The 24,167-nt window shown below is 43.6% G+C and overlaps 2 protein-coding genes across 10 annotated transcripts in view; both read right to left on the reverse strand.

The window, feature by feature from the left end:
* The window catches only part of LOC115117903 (ubiquitin carboxyl-terminal hydrolase 19-like), a 35,021-nt gene extending 24,908 nt beyond the window's left edge, over positions 1-10,113 (reverse strand). For 5 of the 9 annotated variants that reach the window (XM_065005219.1, XM_065005220.1, XM_065005217.1 and 2 more), the window contains exons 1-2: positions 9,766-10,112; positions 8,452-8,755 (exon numbers count right to left, since the gene is read on the reverse strand). In XM_065005219.1, the coding sequence (XP_064861291.1) occupies positions 8,452-8,602 (151 nt within the window). In that variant the 5' untranslated portion in view covers positions 8,603-8,755; positions 9,766-10,112. Of the gene's footprint in view, positions 1-8,451; positions 8,756-9,765 lie in introns of all 9 variants that reach the window. The other 4 variants (XM_065005222.1, XM_065005221.1, XM_065005215.1 and 1 more) reach the window with 2 other exon arrangements.
* A 697-nt stretch (positions 10,114-10,810) lies between these two features.
* LOC115117902 (laminin subunit beta-2-like) overlaps positions 10,811-24,167 on the reverse strand; it is a 98,060-nt gene continuing 84,703 nt past the window's right edge. Inside the window, exons 22-34 of the mRNA XM_065005223.1 lie at positions 23,524-23,748; positions 23,194-23,411; positions 23,009-23,105; positions 17,543-17,915; positions 17,204-17,388; positions 16,806-17,047; positions 16,503-16,706; positions 16,030-16,174; positions 15,614-15,821; positions 12,754-12,895; positions 12,475-12,651; positions 12,080-12,239; positions 10,811-11,387 (exon numbers count right to left, since the gene is read on the reverse strand). Coding sequence (XP_064861295.1) covers positions 11,251-11,387; positions 12,080-12,239; positions 12,475-12,651; positions 12,754-12,895; positions 15,614-15,821; positions 16,030-16,174; positions 16,503-16,706; positions 16,806-17,047; positions 17,204-17,388; positions 17,543-17,915; positions 23,009-23,105; positions 23,194-23,411; positions 23,524-23,748 — 2,513 coding nt within the window. The 3' untranslated portion in view covers positions 10,811-11,250. The remainder of the gene's footprint in view (positions 11,388-12,079; positions 12,240-12,474; positions 12,652-12,753; positions 12,896-15,613; positions 15,822-16,029; positions 16,175-16,502; positions 16,707-16,805; positions 17,048-17,203; positions 17,389-17,542; positions 17,916-23,008; positions 23,106-23,193; positions 23,412-23,523; positions 23,749-24,167) is intronic.

Here is a 24,167-nt window from a genome sequence, read left to right on the forward strand (position 1 = left end):
ATTATGGCCAAACAGTCCTATTTTTGTTTCATCAGACCAGAGGACATTTCTCCAAAAAGTACGATATTTGTCCCCATGTGCAATTGTAAACCGTAGTCTGGCTTTTTTATGGCTGTTTTGGAGCAGTGGCTTCTTCCTTGCGGAGTGGCCTTTCAGGTTGTCGATATAGGACTCGTTTTACTGTGGATATAGATACTTTTGTTCCCGTTTCCTCCTGCAACATCACAAGGTCCTTTGCTGTTGTTTTTGGGATTGAGTTGCACATTTCGCACCAAAGTACATTCATCTCTAGGAGACCGAACGCGTCTCCTTCCTGAGTGGTATGACGGCTGCGTGATGCCATGGTGTTTATACATGCGTACTATTGTTTGTACAGATGAACGTGGTACCTTAAGGCAATTGCAAATTGCTCCCAAGGATGAACCAGACTTGTGGATGTCTACAGTGTGTTTTCTGAGGTCTTGGCTGATTTCTTTTGATTTTCCCATGATGTCAAGCAAAGAGGAACGGAGTTTGAAGGTAGGCCTTGAAATATATCCACATGTACACCCCCAATTGACTCAAATTATGTTATTTAGCCTATCAGAAGCTTTTAAAGCCATAACAAATGTTTTGGAATTTTCCAAGCTGTTTAAAGGCACAGTCAAGTTAGTGTATGTAAACTTCTGACCCACTGGAATTGTGATACAGTGAATTATAAGTGAAATAATCTGTCTGTAAACAATTGTTGGAAAAATTACTTGTTCCATGCAAAGTATATGTCCTAAACGACTTGCCAAAACTAAAGTTTGTTAAAAATACATTTGTGGAGTTGTTGAAAAACAAGTTTTAATGGCTCCAACCTAAGTGCATGTAAACTTCCGACTTCAACTGTATTTTGGATGCAATTTGAATGGAGTTGGAGAGAAAAAGACTGCGAGAGGACTCGCGCCTGCGCTGATTTAACACAACGATATTCGAGCAATATGCCATTTTTTTTAAACAAGGTGACCCCCGAAAGCCAGATGGAGATGGGTAAATTAGAAGCGCATTGGGTCATTATACTACTGCAGTATAGAATATGCTGCAGCAAATGTAAGCCTACCTGTTACCATGATGAGATGATAGGTCTACAAGCATTGTGAACTGCGCTCCATACTGCGCTCCATACTGACGGACTGTCTGTCCCCACCCTGAGCGTCAACACACTGACTCAACTCCAGCCACTTTAATAATGGGAATTGATGGGAAATGATGTAAAATATATCACTAGCCACTTTAAACAATTCTACCTAATATAAATGTTTACATACCCTACGTATATACTGTACTCTATATCATCTACTGCATCTTTATGTAATACATGTATCACTAGCCACTTTAACTATGCCACTTTGTTTACATACTCATCTCATATGTATATACTGTACTCAATACCATCTACTGTATCTTGCCTATGCCGCTCTGTACCATTACTCATTCATATATCTTTATGTACATATGATGTACATATTATTTAACCCCTTACACTTGTGTCTATAAGGTAGTAGTTTTGGAATTGTTAGCTAGATTACTTGTTGGTTATTACTGCATTGTCGGAACTAGAAGCACAAGCATTTCACTACACTCGCATTAACATCTGCTAACCATGTGTATGTGACAAATAAAATTTGATTTGATTTGATTCATCACGCCGAGGCCGTAGAGAAGCCAAATTGAGACATGGCAAATCATTTATCAATTCCATTTCACGCCATGCTGCTCATTGAAATAATTTACTATAATTTACTGGTTTCGCTCAGTTATTTATCCCGGGAAAAGAGAGTGGTTTTGAGAGGTAAATCCAGTAACCGGGTTCCCTCCATTCAACCCTAGACTGGATATAATTTAGTTAGAGGACTAGATTTACTATACCTATACAAATACAACTAGATATAGATCAATGCATTCGTCATCTGAAAACAGCTTCAAAATACTGCAGCATCAAAAGAGACTAGATTTACAGAAATGCACACAATAACTTCTAAAAGCCTGTTTTTTCTTTGTCATTATGGGGTATTGCGTATAGATTGATTAATTTAAGAATAAGGATGTAACCAAAACGTGGAAGAAGTCAAGGGGTCTGAATATTTTCCGAATGCAACAACTTCTTTGGACGGTACAAAAATGAATCCACTGCTAAAACATTTGTTTCACTAGAGAAAATCCCAAACGACAACTTGTTAAAATTCACAAACATACAAAATAAGATACAAATAATCCTCATTCTGATAAAAAAAATAAACCTGAAATAAGAAATCACAAACATTGGCAATGCTCAGCCAACCTACCTTTTGTCACTGTGAAGCTGCAGCACCTGCCCTCTAAGTTGAAAGGCCCTCAAACAACCTCATGTTCTCTTGAGTCAGCATGGAGCCTGGGGTTCTCTTCTTGGCAGTGCGTGGAGGTCATGTATGAGAGTTCAGCTCAGTCTACTACGGTGCCCATGTTCACCACTACTACAGACTCTTGTTTATTCTCCTGCCATCTCACACACATATAGTAAACAACTCTCTCTCTCTCTCACACACACACACACACACACAGTATACAACACACCCTCGCTCTCTCTCTCGCGCACACACGCGCTGTAAAATGTCCCAGGCAACACCAACACCTCTACAGCTGGGCTCCCAGTCAGGCTGTAATCCATGTGACCCCCCTCCCCATAGACCCGGTCCACTATGACATCACCATAGTATTGACGTTTGTCCTCCTTTGAACGAAATGGCTTTTACCACTAGGCTAGTCCGTAGTGTCTGTCACTTGTGTTTTCTAGAAATTGTTGAAAGGCCTGTCACTTACACATAGATCCACATACATTGAGACTATGATAGGAATTTCACTAATGTGTTACACCACTAAAATATGAAAGAAACTGGGGAGATGCTTGGTGCGAATCAGTGAATGGCATAGACAACATCCAAGGCATTGGAAGGACACAAAGGATATAGTGTGGACAATGAGACTGAGGGTAGCTAGATGAGGCAAGAGGAGGACGTTGTGTGGGTGGAGAATCATGCTGGCCGGCCAGCCCTCTGAATTGTTTGGGGTAATAAGTTCTAGTTGGAAATAGCAGAGCAGGGGGAGGCACAGCAGCTTTCTCTCGTGACTGTGGCAAAGCCTGTTTCCCTGGATCCGGCCTTACATCAGCTAGGATTACAACTCCTCAGCATTAAGCAGAGAGCAGCAACCAGTGCATGATACCTACCAATACCAGCCAGTGTTTCCCCTATATGCATTTAGGAAGAGGAGGGCCACTAAAACCACACCATTGGCCACACTATTAGCTAACATGAGTGGCTGGTGATCAGGCATTAACTCCATCAGGGATCACATCTCAATTTCAGACAATACATAGACATGCATGGACATTTCTGAAACTAGACACTAATGTACTTGTCCTCTTGCTCAGTTGTGCACCGGGGCCTCCCACTCCTCTGTCTATTCTGGTTAGAGCCAGTTTGTGCTGTTCTGTGAAGGGAGTAGTACACAGCGTTGTACGAGATCTTCAGTTTGTTGGCAATTTCTCGCATGGAATATCCTTCATTTCTCAGAACAAGAATAGACTGACGAGTTTCAGAAGAGAAGTCTGTTTTTCTGGCCATTTTGAGCCAGTTACCGAACCCACAAATGCTGATTCTCCAGATACTCAACTAGTCTAAAGGCCAGTTTTACTCCTTTTTTAAAAATCAGGACAACAGTTTTCAGCTGTCCTAACATAATTGCAAAATGGTTTTCTAATGATCAATTAGCCATTCACAATGATAAACTTGGATTAGCTAACACAACATGTCACTGGAACACAGGAGTGATAGTTGCTGATAAATGTAGATATTCCATTACAAAAACCAACCGTTTCCAGCTACAATGGTCATTTACAACATTAACAATGTCTACACTTTATTTCTGATCAATTCGGTATTATTTAAAATTAAAAGATTCTTTCATAAACACAGACATTTCTAAGTGACCCCAAACGTTGAACAGGAGTGTACATGTTTCAAGCAGACCACCATCGTCCCTATGCTCAAGAAAGCCAAGGTAACCTGCCTAAATGTCTACCGCCCTGTAGCACTCACGTCTGTAGCCATGAAGTGCTTTGAGAGGCTGGCCATGGCTCACAACACCATCATCCCGGAAACCCCAGACCCACTCCAATTTGTATAACCATCCCAACAGATCCAGAGATGATGCAATCTCAATCGCAATCCACAGTGCCCTTTCCCACCTGTATAAAAGGAACACCTATGTGAGAATGCTGTTCATTGACTACAGCTTAGCATTCAACCGCATAGTACCCACAAAGCTCATCACTAAGCTAAGGACACTGGGACTAAACATCTCCCTCTACAACTGGATCCTGGACTTCCTTACGGGCTGCCCCTAGGTGGTAAGTGTAGGGAACACCACATCTGCCACGCTGATCCTCAACACGGGGGCCCCTCAGCGGTGCGTGCTTAGTGCCCTCCTGTACTGCCTGCTCACCCATGACTGTGTGGCCAAGCACGACTCCAACATGATCATTAAGTCTGCCAATGACAACAGTGGTAGGCCTGATTACCGACAACAATGAGACAGCCTATAGGGAGGTCAGAGACCAGACGTCCCCATTCACGTCGACAGGTCTGTAGTGGAACAGTTTGTGTGCCACATCACCAAACTATCCATGGTCCAAACATTCCATTGGGCAAGACAATCCCTTTTCCCCCTCAAGAGACTGAAAATATTTGGCATGGGTCCCCAGATCCTCAAAAGGTTCAACTGGTTGCAACACTGCCTGGTATGGCAACTCCTCGGCCTCCGACCGCAAGGAGCTACAGAGGGTAGTGCGTCCGGCCCTGTACATCACTGGGGCCAAGCTTCCTGCCATCCAGGACCTCTAGTTTAACTGCAAGATATAAATTGCAACTATAATGGTTGTTCCTCAAACTATGCATTTTAATTAAACTGAAAAAGATGAGGTAAATAGCCCACATTATCCAGAAAAATATATTTCAGGTTAAATTGAAAGAGAAGGGTTTCAGTCTTACTTATTATATCATTTGATTTTACATGAGCCTAAATTAATCTAAAATGTACCATAGGCAGGGCCCTATAAAAATCCATTGAATTAATTTTCTTTCCCAAATTCTGTTTTCACCGGTTAGTTTTTTCAGGGTTCCGTTATCCAGGTTCACTCTGAAAGATACATTTTTATTTATTTATAGAAAAACAACAGAAGTGTTCTAAGTCCACAACAAAAACAAACGTGTTAAGCGTTCATGTAACGGTATTTTATTAGCATCCCCATTAGCTGTTGCAAAAGCAGCAGCTACTCTTCATGGGGTCCACATGAAACATAATACAGAACATTAATAGACAACTACAGCTCAAGGACAGAACTACATACATTTTTCAAAAAAGGCCCACGTAGCCTACATATCAATACATATACACAAACTATCTAGGTCAAATAGGGCCCACGTAGCCTACATATCAATACATATACACAAACTATCTAGGTCAAATAGGGCCTACGTAGCCTACATATCAATACATATACACAAACCATCTAGGTCAAATAGGGGAGGGGCGTTGCGCCAAAACAAATACCCATTGGATTTATTAAAATAGTCAGGATATAATTCTGACAGGCTACTTTCAGAATTAGGCTCTCCACTACACATTGTTCCTGCAGTGATGATTCACCATTACCAAATGTTTTCAGAATGCATCTGCTGATTAAAATTGCCAAAAACGCTAATGTGGGAAACAAATGAACGGCTCTCTCACCGAAGCGATTCGGTGGGCTACAATGACTAACGAGACGAAAGTCACTCACTCCAGAGTCACTGTCTGGCAAGCCCTGACACCCTAGGAAAGGAAACCTAAAATAAATAAAAACTATTGGTTTACTTGTCCCGATGCGACGAACATAGTATAATCACGTTGCACGATTTATGAATGACAAAGGGATATTGGAGATCGACTTTATTCAGTGAGTTCAACACCTTTTATAAACTAGTCAACACCTATCTGTTCAGTTGTCAATCAATGCACGGTAAAAAGGCAATGCCACACGACTCCACGTGGACAGCTATGTGAAGCACATGAAAGAAAATAAACGATTGTGCCAGAAAACAATAATTATGGTGGATTTCAACTCATCGTTACCACTTACATTTACACGGGACGTGCAAATTCACAAGCATCATGCTCTCTCCCTCAGTGTTAAGACATTCTACTGCAACTAACCACATCACACAAATTAGACCAGGAGGCAGGACAGACAGCAGACTGTGTTTCCCTGTCATCAGTGGCTTTGTGATGCAGAAAATGCCTATCAGTCATTATGGCAGGAGAGGAATTAAAATAATTAAAAGTTTTAAATGAAAAGTAGCCTAGTTAAAGCTGCAATATGTAACTTTTTTGGGCGACCAGACCAAATTCACATAGAAATGCGTGTTATAGTTATGTCATTCTCATTGAAAGCAAGTCTAAGAAGCAGTATGGTGCCGATAGACATGGCCGCTTTGTTGTATCACCGCCTGGTACGACAACTGCACCGTCCACAACCACAGGGCTCTCCAGAGGTTGGTACGGTCAGCCCAACGCATCACCGGGAGCACACTGCCAGCACTTTGGGACATCTACAGCACCCGGTGTCACAGGAAGGTCAAGAAGATCATCAAGGACCTCAGTCACCAGGGTCACGGGCTGTTCACCCCACTATCATCCAGAACGTGAGGTTAGTACAGGTGCATCAAAGCTGGGACAGAGAGACGGGAAAAACAGCTTCTTTCCCAAGGTCATTAGACTGTTACATAGCCATCACTAGCCAGTCTCCTGCCCTGAACTTAGTCACTAGTTACTCAACCCTGTACCTTAGAGGCTGCTGCCCTATGCACATGGAACACTGTGTAATAACAGAAGACTGGTCACTTTAATAATGTTTACATACTGTTTTACCCATTTCATATGCATATACTGTATTCTAGTCAAGGCCTATCCTATTGAACTATTACTGTACATATGCGGCACGGTTGGAGCTAGGAACACATGCATTCCCTACAACCGCAATAACATCTGCTAAACGTGTGTATGTGACCAATAGAATTCGATGTAGATCTATTTTATGTACGCCATTTCCATTCTTCCCATTCTTAAGTTTCGCCTTTGTGTCTTATACTTTCAGATTCGTACACCAGCTTCAAATAGATGAAACCAATAAAACAACATATTTGTTAATAGAAAAAGGTATTTCACAGCAGTTAAGATGGTAGAATGACTCTCTACACTACAGACACTAGTTTTGTCACAGAACCTGAAATTAGAATTGAGCAACCAGGAAATAGCAGATCGATTTCTGCATAACGCATCTAATGCGAAGTGGAAAAAGTAGGCAGTTGAAAATGTGTCTGTAACCGGCTGATTAGCCAACGGCGCTAATGGAAAACACTGCAGAGATGACACAATGCAAATTTCAAGTACCGTTCAACACCACTAGTCTCCCCCATTTATCATCAGATTTTACATCATATATAAATCAAAATAGGCCTCAACATAAGGATGATTTTTTTCCTTCACTAAATTGGTCAGAAGACCAACGAGATCAGCAAAAAAAGAAAGATCTGATGTGATTGGCCAAATCAAAAAAAGTTACCTACATATATTTTGCAATGTTATCACAGGTGCAGTGAAATGCTTAAGTTTCAAGCTCCAACAGTGCAGTAATACCTAACAATACACACAAATCCCTCAAATTAAAATAAATATCAGCACAAGCTATGTTAGAGTGCAGAAAATATATATAATGGTGTGAATAGACTGTATATGAATAGAAAGGTGTGTACAGCAGTAGTTATATAGGACGAACCTTGACTAGAATACAGTACATACATATGAAGTGGGTAAAACTGTATGTAAACATTATTAAAAAGTGACCAGTGTTCAATGACTATGTACATAGGGGAGCAGTCTCTAAGGTGCAGGGTTGTAGCCGGCTAGAAGCAGTGACTAAGATTCAGGGCTGGGTACTGGGAGGAGGCTGGCTAGTGGTGACTATTTAACAGTCTGATGGCCTGGAGATAGAAGCTGTTTTGCCCAGTTTCTCGGTCCCAGCTTTGATGCATCTGTAATGTCTCCGCCTTCTAGATGGTAGCGTGGTGAATGGGCCGTGGCTCAGGTCCTTGATTCGTTTTTTGGCGTTGCTGTGACACCGGGTGCTGTAGATGTCCTGAAGGGCAGGCAGTGTGCTCTCAGTAACACGTTAGTCAAAAGACCAATTAGTGGGAAAACAATATCAAAATTGGGCTGCCGTGTAAACACAGGCAAATAGACTTGTTCTCAGCCAACACTCTACCAATGCTAATAAAGCAGCATCTCAGGGACGTACCCTCATGCTTTGCCAAGTTAACCACAGCCCAAATCTCTCCCCTTCAACCATTTCACCTTTCTTGTGCTCTGCATTGGCCCCTGCTGCTGCTCGCTTGGCCTCCCTGCTCTCCTGGTTGGCCCTGTCCTTCTGCTTCTTCTTGCTGGTGCTGTCATCTGCGCTGCGCTGACCCCCATTCCGCCGACCTGACTCACTGCTGCTGGCCATCTTCAGGCGCTTGGCGCTCACGGGCCGCCCGTCCCCGGCGTCACTGCTGCCGCTGCTGCTGGGGTCTGGTTCTGGGGTGTGCCGCTTTCTACCCGGTCCAGCTATCTTGGCGATGATACAGGTCAGAAATCTCCCGGAACAGAATCAGAGGTCCTGAGAAGAGTCAGGGGACCCACCAGTTATGAATGAGTGTTGCAGAGCTACATAAGAGTCATAAAGAGTGTGATCTGTGGTGTATATAGTAGGTTACAGAATATATGATCAATTAAGTCATTTGCACACATGCAAATTTGAAACCTGACCCCAGTCAGATTAAACTCACATTTTAAACATTTCCGGTACATTGATCTGATTGGAATCTGTCTGCAAACATTGCAATAGGTATCTCTGCATTTACTACCAAGATTACTTGGGGTGGCTGTCTTATTGAGTATCCCAAACATTTGTGATATTAGCTACTGTATCTAGCTAGCTATCTTGAATATTTTGCCTTGGATGTTGCACCCTGGATTGCAAGACAATGTGACTCTAAAACATCTACGTTACCTTCGGTACAATGCTAACTAACGTCAACTACAATGTCTAAGTGGATAGCTAGACTATAGTTGCTTACTTTACACATTGCATTTGATTAATAATAGTATGCCTAACATTAAACCTTTATGTACATTTCTCTTTGCCCTCAATGCAATGGCGTCATGTTCATGCGGCAAGTTAGTTGTTAGCTAGTGACGACCAGTTACTTAACGTTAGGTAGCTAACTAAGTTAGCTCACATGCTAAAATAAGATACTTGGCTATCAATGTTCATTGGCCAATCAGTTCATCAAAAATCTGACAATTTAACGTTAAAATGTTAACAGATAATCTCTATAATGTCAGTAACAACAGGGATAAATTGCCAATGTAACAACGTTACCTGGCTAACTGGCTAGCCGGCTAACGTTAGCTAAGCTAACAACAGTTAGACAACTAGCTTTATCTTCCTAGCTAAATTACTAGCAGTTCTGGCGAATGTCATTAGCTTGTTAGCTAATTTCGCTACCAAACGTTTGTCAGTTGATGACAAGCTAAACAAACAATAGCTATTGACAATAGCGCCTCATGACTAATAATTGAACATTTATATTAAAAAAATACTAGCCAGTATGACAGACTACTTACAAAACATGTATAATTTGGAGTGTCGTCTCCCAGTCTTTGTGCACAATGGCCGGCGAGTCCGTACTTCTTCAGCCCTTCCTAAGCTCCTTGACCGCCGCGGGCCTCTGCTCACCCCTTCCCGCAATCGAAACCCCGTACTCTTGGTGTTTCTAGAATATTCTCGTTATCCGGGTTATAGATTCCTACATATTTTAATCAAATATAAGTGACGTGAATGGCAACAAAACGATAAATCGCTTCAACCTAAGTTACTTTACCAGCCCACGGGAAATGACTCGCACTTTGTTTAGGAACAAAAACAGTCCAAACCGAAAACCACTTCGAAGACTGACCACTTCCTGGAGGCAGGCAGGCTGAGGCGGCACTGTAGAAACCGACCCCTCACAATGGGAAACTCTCAATTGCATTATCTCCTCGCGTCCTCTCTCATCGCTTCCTTCTACAAATCCATTGGATGAGAAAGCCAACGGTTCCGCCCCTCTGACCTTCTCCTCCAATGGGTTTTGAGAAAGAGGCGAGAGGACGCGAGAATTGTGCAATTGAACATCTCTATTGAGATTCTCCCATGTGACAAAGGTTTTCTTGGCTGGTTCTACAGGAAAGCAGCTATGAAACCAGTGTATGAGATTAGTAAAACAGGCCTATTATATGGGGTTTATAATAGAGAGATGTTGAATAAGACATGAACTAGTTTAGACATGACAATTTTTAACTACATTCTCCTTAGGTGATCCACACCTCTCTCCCCAACATTGCATATGCAATGTATGTTTATTGTGTGCATTGATGGTGTTCCAGTTTTATTAGTCACACAATTTCAGTTTTCCTACACTGGAGGGTCAAAATACTTTCTCAGTATTATTGTCAGGCAACTCACAAACAGCTTTCTCTCAATTACAGAAACAATACCATCCATTGAGTCTATGTAGTGTTTAAAGAGAACAAGCATCCCATCATTTAATCCAGGAGAGATCAGAAACCATGTCGAAGTCACCGATCATCCCCCGGTTCATCCCCAGTCGGTACACATAACAACTTTTGTTCATTGTTTTTCCAGAACAATTTATTCATATGTACTTTTTTGGCATTATTTATATTCTGAATGTGGCAGTGTTTGGAGGATGATCTGAGTTGAGGCTAAACATATTTGCTCATTTTCGTATTCTTCACACACACAAATGGATAATTATTTTCGTAAATGTCATGTGGAGCCACTTCTATCCTTCAGTTGAAAGTCACACAGTAATACACTGAGGGCACACAATGTGATATTAGATGTGTGAAATCTTACAATCAAAAAGACACAGTTACACCGTGTAGTTGGATAAGCACCATGGCTGTAGGTGCAGTACTGAGTTCCCCACTGAGTTCCCCACTGAGTTCCCCACGCATACAGTGTACACCCTACAAGAGAGTAAAACAATAGTAGGTTCACATAGTGTCTGCAGTCAGTCAGTGTTTGGTTTAACTCGGCCAGGTCCCTGTTTACTGACAGGTGTTGTAGATCTGAATCTGTTTGTTGATGTCGTTGAGGATAGCCTTCATCTTGTCTTCTAGGCCGTCCAACTGCCGGGCTTTGCCCTCCAACTTTTTCTGGTTCTCTTCATAGTCTTTCTCTAGTTCTGTGGATATAAAGTATGTCAAGTTTATATCTTAATGTTTAATCTCAGAATAACCAGACTTGGCTGACTGACATACTGTAGACCTGTCCTGGCACCCCAATGGTGGAACCAGCTTCCCTCTGAAGCTAGGATAGCGAGAGTCCCTGCCCATCTTCAGAAAGCACCTGAAACCTTACTCTTTGGACAGGTATCTTAAATAAATACAAAAATATATATATAATAATCTTGACTCCTATCTAAAGTAGATAACTACTTTATTGAGGAATAGTGTACTTACTATGCCTGTGATATGTGGTTGTCCCACCTAACTATCTTAAGATGAATGCACTAACTGTAAGTCGCTCTGGATAAGAGCACCCGCTAAATGACTAAAACGTCTGACATTGGCCGTGAGGCCGATACCTAAAGCTTATTAAAGAGCAGTGATACTATCAAGAGCCGTGATACTATCAAGAGCAGTGTGCAGGTTCCTTATTATTTCTCAAATTACTCAAATGTAAAATGTACAGTTTGTTCTCTGGTTTGAGTACACCACCATCAGACAAATTCAGACAATACAGTGGCACTGTTTAACCACAAAAGGGCAATGTTGCCTTCGCTATTCTCCAAGGTTAGCTTGTGTAAATCAAAAACATTGCTGCTCTTAATTAAATAACGTGACCCAGTTGCCTCCAGGGTTCCCTGCCACACACCTGCTAGTCTCTGGAGCTTGTCCTGCGCGTCTTTCAGTAGCTCCTTGGCCTCGTCTCTCAGGCGCTCTGCTGTCTTCTTGGCCTCCTGGACGGTCTTGGCTTTCCTGTCCACCAAGTCCTGTACTGTGTGATACTTATCCGTCAGCTCGCCATCTAAAATCTGAGAGAAATAAGACAGCATCATTAGTATCAGTCACAGTATTACAGTCCTAAATACACACATCGAATGAACACACACACATCGAATGAACACACACACATCGAATGAACACACACACATCGAATGAACACACACACACACACACACATCGAATGAACACACACACATCAAATGAACACACACACACACACACATCAAATGACACACACACACACACACACACACACACACACACCTGCTTGGCATCATTGGCTTTGTCCCGTGCCATAGTGGCTGTCTCCTCAGCTCGAGCTGCTGCCATGCTGTTTTTTGCACGTTTGAGTTTCAGACCGTCAATCCCCCGTTCCAGGTTGCCAAGGCGATCCATGGCATTATTCAGGTCATGTTCACTGCTGGAGGTCTCAGACTCGATCTACGAGCAGAGAAAATATCAGGAACGTATTATCTCTTCATCCTCCTCATCCCCATCAAACAGAATACAGATGGCGTCCACTCAGTTGAGTTCCTACTGTACCTGTGCTAGTCGGACTTCCGTTTCACCGATGTCAACCTTCGCCCGCTGTATGGCCTTCTCCGCTGCAGCCTGGGCCGTCTTAGCGTCCTCAAGCGCCCGTTTCACCGTCTCTGCTGTGGATTTCACCCCGTCTGCCCGATTCCTACAGAACGGAAACACATGTTGGAATCAGGAGCGTTTTGCTGTGCTGGACTATTCTCTTAGACTTGATAACCTATAACCCTCTACATACTATAACCCTCTACATACTATAACCCTCTACACACTATAACCCTCTACACACTATAACCCTCTACACACTATAACCCTCTACACACTTTAACCATCTACATACTATAACCATCTACATACTATAACCCTCTACACACTATAACCCTCTACACACTATAACCCTCTACATACTATAACCCTCTACACACTATAACCCTCTACACACTATAACCCTCTACACACTTTAACCATCTACAGACTATAACCCTCTACAGACTATAACCCTCTACATACTATAACCCTCTACATACTATAACCCCCTCTACATACTATAACCATCTACATACTATAACCCTCTACACACTATAACCCCCTCTACATACTATAACCCTCTACACACTATAACCCTCTACACACTATAACCCTCTACACACTATAACCCTCATACTACCCTCTACACACTATAACCCTCCCTACATACTATAACCCTCTAACTACTATAACCCTCTAACTACTATAACCCTCTACATACTATAACCCTCTACATACTATAACCCTCTACATACTATAACCCTCTACAACCCTACTATAACCCCCTCTACATACTATAACCCTCTACATACTATAACCCTCTACATACTATAACCCTCTACATACTATAACCCTCTACATACTATAACCCTCTACTATAACTATAACCCTCTACACACTATAACCCTCTAACATACTATAACCCTCTACACACTATAACCCTCTACACACTATAACCCTCTAACTACTATAACCCTCTACACACTATAACCCTCTACATACTATATAACCCTCTATATACTATAACCCTCTATAACCCTCTACACTATAACCCTCTACATACTATAACCCTCTACACACTATAACCCTCACACTATAACCCTCTACACACTATAACCCTCTACATACTATAACCCTACATACTATAACCCTCTACACACTATAACCCTCTACTATAACCCTATAACCCTCTACTACACCCTCTACTATAACCCTCTACACACACTATAACCCTCTACATACTATAACCCCCTCTACTATAACCCTCTATACTATAACCCTCTACATACTATAACCCACACTATAACCCTCTACATACTATAACCCTCTACACACCCTCAACTACTATAACCCTCTACACACTATAACCCTCTACATACTATAACCCTCTATAACACACTATAACCCTCTACACACTATAACCCTCTACATACTATAACCCTCTACACACTATAACCCTCTACACACTATAACCCTCTAACTACTATAACCCTCTACAACTACTATAACCCTCTACATACTATAACCCTCTACATACTATAACCCTCTACACACTATAACCCTCTACATACTATAACCCTCTACACACTATAACCCTCTACACACTATAACCCTCTACATACTATAACCCTCTACACACTATAACCCTCTAACTACTATAACCCTCTACACACTATAACCCTCTACATACTATAACCTATAACCCTCTACACACTATAACCCTAACCCCTCTACATACTATAACCCACACTATAACCCTACACACTATAACCCTCTAACTACTATAACCCTCTACACACTATAACCCTCTACATACTATAACCCTCTACATACTATAACCCTCTACTATAACCCTCTACACCCTATAACCCTCTACATACTATAACCCTCTACATAACCCTATAACCCTCTACACACTATAACCCTCTACCCTCTATACTATAACCCTCTAACATACTATAACCCTCTACACACTATAACCCTCTACATACTATAACCCTCTACATACTATAACCCTCTACACACTATAACCCTCTACATACTATAACCCTCTACACACTATAACCCTCTACATACTATAACCCTCTAACTACTATAACCCTCTACATACTATAACCCTCTAACTACTATAACCCTCTACATACTATAACCCTCTACACACTATAACCCTCTACATACTATAACCCTCTACACACTATAACCCTCTACATACTATAACCCTCTACATACTATAACCCTCTACATACTATAACCCTCTAACCCTCTAACTACTATAACCCTCTATAACCCTCTACTACATACTATAACCCTCTACATACTATAACCCTCTATAACCCTCTACTATAACCCTCTACACACTATAACCCTCTACATACTATAACCCTCTACACTATACTATAACCCTCTACATACTATACTATAACCCTCTACATACTATAACCCTCTACACACTATAACCCTCTATAACTACTATAACCCTCTAACACACTATAACCCTCTACATACTATAACCCTCTACACACTATAACCCTCTATAACTACTATAACCCTCTACACACTATAACCCTAACTACATACTATAAACCCTCTACATACTATAACCCTCTACACACTATAACCCATCTAACTACTATAACCCTCTACACTACTATAACCCTCTACACACTATAACCCTCTAACTACTATAACCCTCTACATACTATAACCCTCTACATACTATAACCCTCTAACTACTATAACCCTCTACATACTATAACCCTCTACATACGATAACCCTCCCACACACACACACACACACACACACACACACACACACACACACACACACACACACACACACCTGGCCTTCTTGGCCTCCTGCAGCAGCTGCTCAGCCTTGCGCACGTCGTCCTGTGTCTGTTTCAGAATGGCGTCTACGTTGGAGAGGCTCCGGACCCGGTCCTTGATCTCCTCTGCCAGGTGTCTGATCTGCTGTGGTGAGGCTGGGATGGACAGCTCCAGGACACGGTTAGCCACCGTTTCAATGCTGTCTGGATCAGCACCCTCCTCTGCAAGGAGACAGAAAAGATATTCAGATCAGTGAAGAGATTTTTGACACAGATTGGAAGTTAATACTCAATGATCATGATGACTATCCCGAGGTGAAGATACATTGTTTGTATGGCCCAATGTGGCCACGGTCTGAACTCACTTTTCCTCTAATATCTGAATTCTCTGTCACTTTTCCCAAAAAGGTTTTCCTAGAAGCTAACTCACGCATGAGGAAGTCCCGGATCTGCTTGATGAGGTCCCGCAGGTCGTTGTTGGAGCGCTCCACCTTGTTCTTGGTGTTAGTGGCCTTGTCCAGAGCTGCCTGGGCTTTACCCTTTGCCTCCTCCGCCTTGGTCTTGGCATCTGCCACCTGAGAAGCCAAACAGGGGGATACAGAGAACCAGGGATAACTTATCAATTCCCCCGACTTTACTGATAGCTGCTTCATTGTAGAAGCGTTTGACCTACTATGACTGTGATAGGTCGTTATCTCACCTAGTGAATGTGCATTAACTGTAAGTCGCTCTGAATAAGTGTCTGCTAAATGACTCAAATGTCAAATGTACCCTCATACTGTAGGTGATACAGGGGTATGTTTGCATTAATGACATGCCACAACAGATTTAGCAAGTCTTCCTTTCCTGTCAAGACAGTTTGTGTTTATCTATTAAGGAGTGTGTCCACTTGGAGTAACAGACCTTGTGGAAGAGCTCCTCTACCTCCCTCATGGCTATGTTCAGCTCTTTCTCTGCGTGCTTAGACTTTTCCAAGGCGTTCTCTGCCATCGCTACGGCACCGTTGCAGTTCAGGCCTCCACAGTGCCTGTTCCCCTCGTCGTCACGGCAACCCGCCCCTCCGCAATGGCTCTCTACACAGGGGGAATCGCCAGGGCCCCCACAGACCTGGTCAAAGGGGGCGGCGTGGAACATGATTAGTAGATGTTCATAACTTTCCATGAACGCTGACCGTTGGTATCTAAGCGGTTTATGTTGATGCTTCACCTTCTCGTTGATCTTCTTCATGTCCAGGGTTTGTGCCTTGGCATTGAGGTCGCCCAGGGCTCGCTTGTTGGCGGCGTTCTTGCGGTTGAAGTCGTCTTTCTTGGCAGAGATGAGGCGTTCTGTCTTGCGGCGGGTGTCTGCTGATTGGCTGACAGTGCTGGGCGTGGTAGTGGTGTACTGGTTGGCTCGCCGCTCTGCGTCACGGGACTTATTATAGGAGCTTCGGATGCTTTCATATGCACCTGGGTGAAGGAGAGGGGCCCGAAAATAAGAAAGACACATTTAACTAATGTTTCAAAAGTATTTCTACAAAAAAAAACATTGATAACACCAGCCATTAAGGCACTACGTATCCCAGAATCCCCCTGGTGGAAAGGGGACAGGACGTCTCTGCTCACCCAGGAAGTTAGAGTTCTTCAGGATGTCCAGTTGGCGGTGGAGCTGATCTGAGGTCAGGTTGAGCTCTTTGGCCTCTCTCTCTAGAGCACTGAGCTCATTACTGGCCTCAACATTACTGTTCCCTACACTGGTCAGGTCTCCCTCCAGATGATTCAGTACATCTGTGGTCTCCCCTATCTGAGACCTGCAAGAGAAAGGGAGAAGGAAATTACAGTTCAACTACAAAACTGGAGGAGAGGGGTATTCATGGTGAATCTTGATTCAGACAGAGTCTACCTTTGTATGTGTATTGTTATGTAAAGTATAATAGTGTCAGTGTGTATGTGTATGCCTTGTACCTGAGGTCTTCAATGAGCTCCATCAGGCTGCTGACTGCCTCTGTGGTGGTGTTGCGGGCATTGACGATGCCCTGAGCTCGTGCTAGCTTCTCCTCCAGGTCTTTGAAGGCCTTCTCATAGGCTCCAGTCAGGCCCGTGTTCTGGATCTCCACAGCCCGCTCCGACAGGGTCTTGGTTCGGACAGCCAGGTTCTGTACCACCCGGTCCCAGTCCCCAAAGCACTGGTGGCAGGGCTGGCAGTTAGGGAACTGGCCTGAGAAGCCCCGGGCACACTGATCACAACGCACGCCCGACACCCCCTGTTGACACACGCAGTGGCCTGTCTTCTGGCCACACTGAGAGGTCTCTATGCCCCGGGGGTCACAGTCACAGGCTGAGAGAGAGAGATGTAAAGAGAGATGAAGAGAGAGATAGAGATGGAGAGAGATGGAGAGAGATGAAAAGAGAGAGAGATGGACAGAGAGATGGAGAAAGAGAGAGAGGTGGAGAGAGAGATGAAAGGAGAGAGAGTGATTGACAAAGAGATGAAGAGAGAGAGATGAAAAGAGAGAGAGAGATGTACAGAGAGATAAAGAAAGAGAGAGAGATGGACAGAGATTAAGAGAGAGAGAGACAGATGAAGAGAGAGATGGAGAGAGAGTTGAAGAGAGAGTGAGAGAGAGAGAGAGAGAGAGAGGGAGATGGACAGAGACATGGATAGAGAGAAAGAGAGAGAGAGAGAGAGAGAGAGGGAGAGAGAGAGAGGGAGAGAGATAGAGGGAGAGAGAGTTGAAGAGAGAGTGAGATGGACAGAGACATGGAGAGAGAGAAAGAGAGAGAGTGAGAGAGAGAGAGAGAGAGAGAGAGAGAGAGAGAGAGAGAGAGAGAGGGAGAGAGATGGAGAGAGAGTTGAAGAGAGAGTGAGATGGACAGAGACATGGAGAGAGCGAAAGAAAGAGAGAGAGAGAGAGAGAGAGAGGGAGAGAGAGAGAGGGAGAGAGATGGAGAGAGAGTTGAAGAGAGAGTGAGATGGACAGAGACATGGAGAGAGAGAAAGAGAGAGAGAGAGAGAGAGGGAGAGAGAGAGAGGGAGAGAGATGGAGAGAGAGTTGAAGAGAGAGTGAGAGAGAGAGAGAGATGAAAAGAGAGAGATGAAAAGAGAGAGAGAGATGTACAGAGAGATGGAGAAAGAGAGAGAGATGGACAGAGAGATTAAGAGAGAGAGAGACGGATGAAGAGAGAGATGAGAGAGAGTTGAAGAGAGAGTGAGATGGACAGAGACATGGAGAGAGAAAGAGAAAGAGAGAGAGACAGGGAGAGCGAGAGAGGGAGAGAGATGGAGAGAGAGTTGAAGAGAGAGAGAGAGAGAGAGAGACAGGGAGAGCGAGAGGGGGAGAGAGATGGAGAGAGAGTCATTACGGAATTACCTGGAAGGCTTACAACTACCAAAGATTATTATTCCCAAACTATACAGCAAATGCTCTGGCAAACAAACAGAGACCTGAAAACACCATCCAACCTGGAACTGACTGAGTAATAGTCTGAAGCTATACATTTAAAATATAAATAAACATGAAGAAAAATACATCACAATGATATATTTTACTTTATAAGAACTGAATGCTAAGTTAAGGCTACCAAGCTTGATACAACTTCAATTAGCGTCAAAGCTCGAGCAGCCCCAACCAAATGGAGAGGCCTTAGAAGCACCCTCCCACTGTTCAGAGGTAATTAAAATACAGTACCCTTTGAATGTAAAGAATAATAATAAGAGTAAAGTAACAAAATTAAGCTCCTTATTGAAAATCAAGACACACTTTTTTGCTGACTATTATAAAAATGGGAACATAAGCTATAAGTATCTTCCATACAGACCATCCGCTGGCATGGCACAGTGCTATATTAACACTACCCCTCTGTTAAGAGGGGGGTTGTTACCGATGGGTGGAAACTTGGGATAATAAACAACAAGGACTCTGAGTCAGCTAATATATACATCTCTATAAGTCTGGAACAGTAATGGTACAGGGCAACAGCAAACAGTTTCAGCTGGACTTTCACCTAATCAAAGAAATAGCTCAGCAGGAGAAGCTCTACCTTGAGAAAGATACCCCCACGCCGAGGAGATCAGACCAGACCTCTCATTACATAAACCCACAGACGAGCAGCCTCAAGCGGAAAGTCAACCATTCAAATGAGGGTTAAATTCACCCAGCTGGAGGTAAGGCAGGTGGAGCTGGAACAGCAGGTGATTACAGTCCAGTCAGCACAGACCTAGACAACAGTCCAGCACAACAACACCCCCTTAACTAGACCTGGAGAGCTGGAGGTGGAGAGAGACATATCTGCACTCTGGACTGCAGTGAGACAGCATCTACAGGACAAAGAGCAGGAGGTGGAGAGAGACATATCTGCACTCTGGACTGCAGTGAGACAGCATCTACAGGACAAAGAGCAGGAGCAGGAGAAAAATAGAGCACTAGAGGAGAGGATCAGACTGCTGGAGGAGAGGCTGAGGGAGATGGCGTGTGACAGAGAATAACCCATTAGAGAGGTGGCCACCCCCGCAGAGAAGCCAGCTGAATAGCCCACCTCAGCACCCGACAAAAGTCTCAACAACACAGCAGAACAGTCCACCCCAGATCCTAACCATAGCGTCAACAACATAGCGGGACAGACAAATGAAGAAGCCCAAGCCCAGGGTATTCCACCCCCTCTGAGCACCCCCTCCCCCCCACCTGTCAGCCACCCTGATAGCCCTCCTGACAACCCCTCACACCCTCCCACACACCGAGAGGACCTACATCCAGACCACAACACCACCAGCCACATACACACCCCCACCCCAACCAGTCAACACACCCCAAAGTCAACCATGCCCACACCCCATTTAGGCCCCCTCCTGCCCTCAGACTTATGCCCCTCCTGCCCACCCCATGCCCCCCACTCCCGCAAAGAGGGCCTCAACATGGATGTCACACATACACCCAGACCGTGAGCAGGCAAACAGGGCCAACCCCCACTCTTACACTAGCCCAAGCCGATGGCATGTACCAGAAGCTCAGCAGGCTCTGCTCACACTTACTGGTCTGAAGCCAAACCACACGACTAACATTGGACACTTTATGGAACACAAAGCCATCATTAACTCATCCTGGAATATCCAAGGCCTGAGGTCATCTGCCTTTGGCTTAAAGAGCAGGAACCTGGACTTCACCAAAGAAATCAGAAATTCAGACATTGTCACCCTACAAGAAACATAGTATAGAGGAGATGGACCCACTGGTTTCCCTCTGGGTGACAGAGAGCTGGTAATCCCATCCACCAAGCTACCAGGTGTGAAACAGGGAAGGGACTCAGGGGGTATGCTAATTTGGTATAGAGCAGACCTAACTCACGCTATTAAATTAATCAAAACAGGGACATTTTTCATCTGGCTAGAAATTTAAAAGGAAATGATCTCAACAGAGAAAAATGTCCTCATGTGTGCTACCTATATCCCCCCGCTAGAATCCCCATACTTTAATGAAGACAGCTTCTCCATCCTGGAGGGGGAAATCAATCATTTCCAGGCCCAGGGACATGTACTAGTCTGTGGTGACCTAAATGCCAGAACTGGACAAGAACCTGACACCCTCAGCACACAGGGGGACAACCACCTGCCTGGAGGTGACAGCATCCCCTCCCCCATATTTTTATATATATTTTACCTTTATTTAACTAAGCAAGTCAGTTAAGAACAAATTCTTATTTTCAATGACGGCCTAGGAACAGTGGGTTAACTGCCTGTTCAGGGGCAGAACGACAGATTTGTACCTTGTCAGCTCGGGGATTTGAACTTGCAACCTTCCGGTTACTAGTCCAACGCTCTAACCACAACGCTCTGCCCCCCTAGACACAACTATGACAACATTACCAACAAAAACGGGTCACAACTCCTGCAGCTCCGTCACATGCTGGGTATGTACATAGTCAATGGTAGACTTCGAGGGGGCTCCTATAGTGGGTACATGGCAGTAGTACTGTAGACTACTTTATCACTGACCTCAACCCAGAGTCTCTCAGAGCGTTCACAGTCAGCCCACTGACACCCCTATCAGACCACAGCAAAATCACAGTCGACTTGAACAGAGCAATACTCAATCATGAGGCATCACAGCCAAAGGAACGGAGTAACATTAAGAAATGCTATAGATGGAAGGAATCTAGTGTGGAAACCTACCAAAAAATAATTAGGTAACAACAAATTCAATCCCTTTCAAACAACTTCCTGGACAAAACGTTCCACTGTAATAGTGAAGGTGTAAATGTGGCAGTAGAAAATCTAAACAGTATATTTGACCTCTCAGCTTCCCTATCAAATCTAAACATTTCAAACAGAAAACCGAAGAAAATGAACAACAATGACAAATGGTCCGATGAAGAATGCAAACATCTAAGAAAGAAATTGATAAACCTGTCCAACCAAAAACATAGCGACCCAGAAAACCCGAGTCTACACCTTCACTATGGTGAATCACTAAAACAATACAGAAATACACTACGGAAAAAGAAGGAACAGCACGTCAAAAATCAGCTCAATGTAATTGAAGAACTTCTGGGGAAAGTGGAAAATGATAAACAAACAACACAAAGACAATATCCTCCGTGTACAACGTAAAACACCAAATAATGCACGCAGAGCAGAATTAGGCCGATACCCACTAATTATCAAAATCCAGAAAAGAACCGCTAAATTCTACAACCACCTAAAAGGAAGCGATTCCCAAACCTTCCATAACAAAGCCATCACCTACAGAGAGATGAACCTGGAAAAGAGTCCCCTAAGCAAGCTGGTCCTGGGGCTCTGTTCACAAACACACCCTACAGAGCCCCAGGACAGCAGCACAATTAGACCCAAGCAAATCATGAGAAAACAAAAAGATAATTACATGACACATTGGAAAGAATTGAGCAGACTAGAATGCTATTTGGCCCTAAACAGAGAGTACATAATGGCAGAATACTTGACCACTGTGACTGACCCAAATTTAAGGAAAGCTTTGACTATGTACAGACTCAGTGAGCATGGCCTTGCTATTGAGAGTGGCCTTCTCAAGAGAAGACAGGCTATGTGCACAGTGCCCACAAAATGAGGTGGAAACTGAGCTGCACTTCCTAACCTCCTACCAAATGTATGACCATATTAGAGACATGTATTTCCCTCAGATTACACAGATCCACAAAGAATATGAAAACAAACCTGATTTTGATAAAACTCCCATATCTACTGGGTGAAATATCACAGTGTAGCATCACAGCAGCAATATTTGTGACCTGTTGCCACAAGAAAAGGGCAACCAGTGAAGAACAAACACCATTTTAAATACAACCCATATTTATGCTTATTTAGTATATTATTTAGTATCGTTAGTATATGTCTGCTGCTGATATTTTGATGCCACTCTTATGAATAACATGTTACATGGAGCTTCTGCTAATGCTGACCTCTACACTGGATCCTTGGGTCGCCCCAGTAGTTCTCTTGGCAGTCTGTGCAGATCTTCCCACCAAATCCGTCACGACACTGACACTTTCCAGTGAACTGGGGCACAGAGAGGACAAACATGAGCATGAGGTCACAGAAGAGGTTTATCCCATGAAGCACCTTAGTAATGGAACCACACCCACACCTCGTTGCAGGCCGGGTTGACAGCGTTGTTGGGTTCACAGCCGCAGGCCTCACAGCCCCGCCCACTAGCCAGGTTCCAGTAGTTGGGCTCACAGTGGTCACATGTCAGGCCGATAGTGTTGGGTAGACACAGGCACTGCCCTGTGGCACGCTGGCAGACACACTCATCCCTCGCTGTACACTGGGTTTGTGCTGTGCCCAGGAAGTTACAGGTGCACTCTTGAGGAAACAGAAACAAGTAGATTTACTAGGGTGCACAACATATACAGCTAAAAATTAATGGTTGTCAAGTTTTATTTGTGTAAAAAGGGCTGCTTCAACAGTCACTCACTTCTGCAGTTGCGTCGCGAGGCGTCTCCATAGTAACCGCTGTTGCACACGCCACAGTCCGGTCCCTCTGTGTTGTAGAGACACTTCTTACACTCTCCTGTCCTCCGGTCACACGCATCCAGGTCTGACATGTCAATGTTGTTACTGCACCTGCACGGCTGGCACCGCCCACCTGGCTGGGAGGGGTTACCGTAGTAACCTGGGGCACACTCCTCACACCGGGAACCTGTGACCCAAAAAGGAAAAAAGATTGATTGGAGAAGGAGGGAGATTTTTGGATGGACAGAGATGTAAAGTGGAATATCTCATGTTGATATTGAGATATTTGTTGGCTGGGTGAGGGTGAAAAATGACTTGGTATTTTCAAGTATTTCTCAACAGTTTTCCAGTAAACTTAAGTGAGAAGCTTATAGTGTGATAGCAGACAGACAGAGACATGTGGTGAAACCCAGCTCAGTGACTATCAATAAAGTTCAGGATGAACACATTATGTTAGATACTTGAAAATGTTTCATATTTTATCATTTTGCAATGCTATTACATCTCGTGTTAAAAGGGAGTTTGGTTACCCAGGAGATAAACATTGATTAGTGAGGAGCTCTGTTGCAGAGTGGATTATGCTTCAGCAGTGTTGTAGAGTCCGTT

Source organism: Oncorhynchus nerka, linkage group LG20, assembly GCF_034236695.1.
Source record: "Oncorhynchus nerka isolate Pitt River linkage group LG20, Oner_Uvic_2.0, whole genome shotgun sequence".
NCBI classification, from domain to species: domain Eukaryota; kingdom Metazoa; phylum Chordata; class Actinopteri; order Salmoniformes; family Salmonidae; genus Oncorhynchus; species Oncorhynchus nerka.